Genomic DNA, 5197 nt, shown 5'->3' with positions numbered 1-5197 from the left:
TCCATGATCATAGCAGTTATAACATAGAATGTAAACTCTTAATTATCAATATAGAAATATAATAATGCGGTATTATTGTCTCTAAGGCATATTTCCAATACATAATAAGTGACAGCCAATATGTCGTGAACCCCAGGTGTAATAAGATCCTCTCTAGATAAATCCTTTTGGCCCTATCATATGCCTTGTGCATGCCAAGCTTCACCACACAAGTTCCATATTTACCTTTATTCTTCTTTTTAATAGCATGATTAGATTCAAAAGACATCAGCAAATTATCTGAGATAAGACCTCCCGGGAAAAAAGCACTTTGGTTTGGCGAAATAATCTCCAACAGAAGAAATTTCGGACGGTTAACAAGCAGTTCTCAAATCACCTTATACACCACGTTGCATAAGTTTATGGGCCAAAAAACTGAGTTATGACCTCAGGATTGTCGATCTTAGGGACGAGAAATATAGTGGTATTATTCTAGCCATCCGGAATCTTCCTAGTGCTTACTGCCAACAACACTTCATCAATGAGATCGTCCTCGACTTTGTGGCAAAAACTCTTGTAGAAAACAACATGTAGGTCATCCAGGCTTGGTACCTTTAATTAATTTGTTGATATTATACATAGCTTTTTAAACCTCATCTCTAGTGTAAGGTTTGTTTAACTCCTAATTTATATATCCGGTTTCTCGCAAAACAAATCATATATTCGGTCACACTAGGCTTAACGTTATCAATAATGTCTTGGTCCTCAATCCAATCACATGGATCGCATTTCAATCGTTTAATGTAAATTCCTTACGTCGTCCCATCGCTGCCCTGTGGAAGAAGTCAGTGTTTTGGTCACCGTGACTGAGCCAATCAGCACGCCTCTTTGGATCTAGTAAATTCTTTTCCTGTTCTAGCAGGTACTCCATTTCATAGGAATTTCATGTTAGTGGGCTGGGCGTTACTTCATTCAGTTTCTTTTCTAATTCTCAGACTCTACTATGAGGCCCCTTCAAAACCTCCTTGTCCTAGCGGTGTAGCGCAGAGCGAATGACCGATGTGAGCTGCCCTAGAGACACCACACCATGCATCTTCCCACATTAATGCAGTTTGGACAATTCTCTGAGATCCTCTTCGGCAAGACAACGTTCCACTAGACCCTCTTGGTTGCAGGCCTAGCTGGAACTCGATGTCCACCAGAATCGGGTGATGGTACCGATTTGTCGAAGCGTTCATTTGACACATCGAAGCAGGGAAACAAACCAACCCATCCACTGTTGCCCACTTCCCAGTCTAGCCGTTCATGCATATGACCCAGCGCCACAAGAAAATATCACCACTATATCCAGGATAATCCAGACTGCAATCAAAGAGCCTTACTAAACGCTTGCATACAACGTTTGGGGTGTGCAACTCCACCCTCTTTCTCATGAGCATGCACAATTTCATTGAAGTCGCCTTGAGCTAGATAGTCCAGGTAGTAATAACCTTGTCCTAGTTGTCAAATAAAGGGTAGAGTTGATGTTGATAAAGGAAATGGGTGAGCTTCTTCATTTAACTCAAGGTGATGTTTTTCTTCAAGATTTGGTTCATTCTAATTTGGGTGTGGCTTGGTCTCAGTCGACTGAGATTTAACCAAGTCTCAGTCAAGTGATAACATGTAATAGAGAAAAGGGAAAATCTAAAAATAAAATTTTGCACGGATCTCAATGTAAGATCTCACGGATATAGCACCGAGTGAGACTTAACGAAGCTTAGTCGATTGAGACTTATCAAGACTATTCTAGTTATGGGTCAGAAGACACAAATTTCGAATCCCCATGCGAAGGATCAAAGATGACGACTAGAGGTGGGGTCAAATAGCCGACTACATATTTTAAATTTCCTAGTTGATTTAGAGACAGTGGAAGTATAAGTTCTCCAAAGTTTAAATACAACTAAGTTGCTTCAACCTGTTATGGTAGGATGCAACACTCAACCAAATAATAAGGCTCGGTAGAAGAAAGTAACCACGAGTCATGGAGACAAAGATTTATCATGTGGTTCACGCCCTTGGGTGGCGGTGACGCGAACCCAAGAAAGTACTCCATGACATCTAGTAATGTTGTAATGTTGGGCATTTTCAATGGAGATCCCTGCTATTTCGAGAGAGAAGAAGGCGTGTAGATTATTATTAGAGGAGATGTGCCCAAACATGTACTACAATAATGTACCAACATACTATACGACTATGTCACGAAAATACACATACCAAACAGCAATTCAGTACTATGGAACAAGACAACAAAATGAATGAATGTAACCGGCCGTACATATAAGATAGCTAGCAAGGGTCTACGTGTGCATTTGCATCCATGAGTGTATGTGTATCAGTGGTGGTGGCCATGACGGGCGTGCTTCTTGGCCTCTTTCTTTTTGTGGTGCTCATGGATCGCCAAGCCGGCGCTGCCGGCGGCGACCGTGGCGGCGATCTTCTCCTTGATCTTGTGCGACCTTGCGTGCTCCGGGTCCTTCCTCGCCTCGTGCTTCTCGTGCTGCATATTGTCAAGTAATTATCAGCACTATAGTTAACCATGAGTAGAGTAATGCGTATGCCATCAATTGCAAGTAATATGTAAAGCGTGAGCTGTGGGGCGTACCCTAGCGTATGCTCCGGCTGCGACGGCGCCGAGCTTGGCCAACTTCTCCATGTGCTTGTGATGTTTCTCCTCCTCGCGGTACTGCTCGCCGCCGGCCTCGGGCTTGCCGCTGCTGCTGTGGCGCCCCATCACCAATTAGCCTTCCGATGTCTCACCGGTATACGTCCGTGTACGTACGCACTCGTGCCTTGTGTGATCGATGGGTATATAGGAGGATGAGGATCTATGTATGTGTTTGAAGGAGGAGGATCTGTGTTTGTGATATGTGCTTGACATGAGGGCATGCATGTCTCTTTATATAGGATGGAGAAGATCATGTACGGGCGCAGCGCTAGCATATGCAGCTGACTCGCACGTACCTACGCGCGTTCCTCTTACGCGTTCTCAACTTTTTCGACGTGTGCTTTTAGCTACTCTTCTGCTCACAAATAGAAGATGTTTTGTGTTTGCTTGAGTACTCACGTCACAGATTTGTTTTTTCAATTTGTTCATACGAATCGATACCGACCGATCTCAGATATATTTCGCTTTCGTAGTGTGGCTCGATCAATGGCCGTCGCGCGCGTTTTCTTGAGATGGAAAATGACACTGCACGCGGCTAGATTTCCAGAAGCAATGGGAGACTACTCGAAGACGACCGAGTATGTTTGCATGCTAGCTAGCTTAACCGCGTCGGTCCGACAGTCGGTGCTACACGGCTAAGGATATTTTATTTTATTTTATTGCCCGGAACAGCTACGGATTTTCGACCCGATTAACCTGTAACTAAGCAACACGTACGTACGTATCGCTAGCTCGTGTGGAATTACGTACATCTACCTGAAGTAAAAAAAAAAAAGAAATTGAAACGGGTCGGTACCTAAAGTATAATCTCCAATATCCATCCGTGCAACAAAAAACAAGGGTAAGAAAGTAGCGTTAATTTGTTTTTATTTTCCAAACAGAATGACTAATTCACATCTAGATGTTTTTTAAGGATATCACATCTACCTGTTTCCACCTTATGATCTGTTGGTGCTTTATTCTTCGCGTGCGAGGTGATGCGCTCGCATCAGGTTCGATAGATGTTTGTCGGGCTGGGAGGGACACGGGGCTGAGTTGTTTTGTTTTGTTTGGGCTGGGCCTCCGCATTTTTGTTTGTTGGGCTATGCTTCAGAATCTGAACGGTCTAAGGTCCAGCCGTCCTGTCGTCACTCTCCTCGCCTCTTTTCCCCTCCCCATCGCCTGTTTCTCCGACCATTGTTTGTCCTTTCACTCGCATTTTGATTTCAATCCAAGTGAGGAACGACTTGGTGGGCTTCTGAAGACAGAGATGGCAGGGAAGGCCGGCGGAGTGAGTGTTCATCTCCTTTTCTTTTCCTCTATTTAGATTCGTTTGCATCTAGGGTTGTTTGTCTTCTGTTTGTTTTGAGGGATGAATGAACATCAGGAACCTGGGGGGATGGGTGTGTTTATACAAGTGGCCTACATGAGGATGTTGCTGTTTTCATGATCTATTAGAATCGTTTGCATCACACGTTTTTTTTAGAGAGCAAAATGAATACACATCCATATACGGAGCTGATGCATAGTGACTAGTTATCCTCCCCTGTTATGTTCATGTCCATGGCTATAGATTTTTTTTTTGTTTGTGAAACTGAATGTAGTAGATAGCACCCAGTTTGCAATCTAGAGTCTTTTTTGTTTTGTTTTTGTGTATAAACCTGAATGTAGCAGCTAGCAGTCAGTTTGTAATTTAGAGTCTGTACATACATGTACTTTTAGCACATACTGCATATAGACAGGAGACAGGGGTGCCTTCCATTTTTTTCCTCTGAAATTTAAAAAGGCATAATGCGAGTGGATCAAGATTTTTCAATAGCATACATTGCCATGCTTCTTTTTCAGACATAAGTGTCTGAATTTTTTTTGTTTGTCTGTTTGTAGGGGCCATGTGTAGTTCTTTTGAGGGAAGATAGGTGTTTCCGGTAGTGAGAAGATCCTGATAGTGTTTTCACATGTTTTTATTTATTTACTCCCTCTGTAAAGAAATATAAGAACGTTTAGATCACTAAAATAGTGATCTAAATGCTCTTATATTTGTTTACGCAGGGAGTATTTTTTTGTTTTGAAAACTTTTTGCTAGGTGGGAATGTCTAAATTTTTTTCGGCTGATGAGGAACCACATTTTCTTTTCTTTTTTGTGATAGGGATACCTTGTGAATGAATACTTCAAACTTTTCATACTAAGCAAGGTCTTTTGATTTCTTATATGTTGTGGCATATGGTACACTCCGAAAATTATTGATAGATGTGCGATTTACAGATACATGTGCGAATTTTACAGATTTTCTTGTTTGAGTATACGTGATTGAAAATCTAACAAAGAGTATTTTCTGATCGAAATATGTAAGTGGCAACCGTGTGGCAGATTGCCAAACTATCACACGCATTGCCCTCCAGATCTTCTTCGTTTCCCGCGCGTCCTCGTGATCTCCTTCTTCCTTTCCCGCACGCCTCCCGATATCCTTCCTTCCCTCGCGATCTCCTTCCTTTCTCGCACGTCCTCGTGATCTCCTCCTTCCTTTCCCGCACGCC

General features: G+C 42.6%; 1 protein-coding gene across 1 annotated transcript; it reads right to left on the bottom strand.

The window, feature by feature from the left end:
* Nucleotides 1-2154: 2154 nt before the first annotated feature.
* LOC119273606 (abscisic stress-ripening protein 2-like) lies at nucleotides 2155-2865 on the bottom strand. The gene is made up of 2 exons (XM_037554712.1): nucleotides 2621-2865; nucleotides 2155-2515 (listed from the first exon to the last, which is right to left on the bottom strand). The coding sequence occupies exons 1-2, from the start codon at nucleotides 2747-2749 to the stop codon at nucleotides 2351-2353; spliced, it is 294 nt and encodes a 97-aa protein (XP_037410609.1). The 5' UTR covers nucleotides 2750-2865; the 3' UTR covers nucleotides 2155-2350.
* Nucleotides 2866-5197: the final 2332 nt, after the last annotated feature.

This window comes from Triticum dicoccoides, chromosome 3A (assembly GCF_002162155.2).
Source record: "Triticum dicoccoides isolate Atlit2015 ecotype Zavitan chromosome 3A, WEW_v2.0, whole genome shotgun sequence".
Taxonomy (NCBI): Eukaryota; Viridiplantae; Streptophyta; class Magnoliopsida; order Poales; family Poaceae; genus Triticum; species Triticum dicoccoides.
Note: the sequence above shows the minus strand (reverse complement) of the source record. Positions and strands in the feature narration are given on the sequence as shown.

Coding starts and splice junctions, on each gene's coding strand:
- LOC119273606 (XM_037554712.1), bottom strand. CDS start 2,749: ATGGGGCGCCACAGCAGCAGCGGCAAGCCCGAGGCCGGCGGCGAGCAG. Junction 2,516..2,620: donor CAGCCGGAGCATACGCTAGG/GTACGCCCCACA, acceptor GACAATATGCAG/CACGAGAAGCACGAGGCGAG.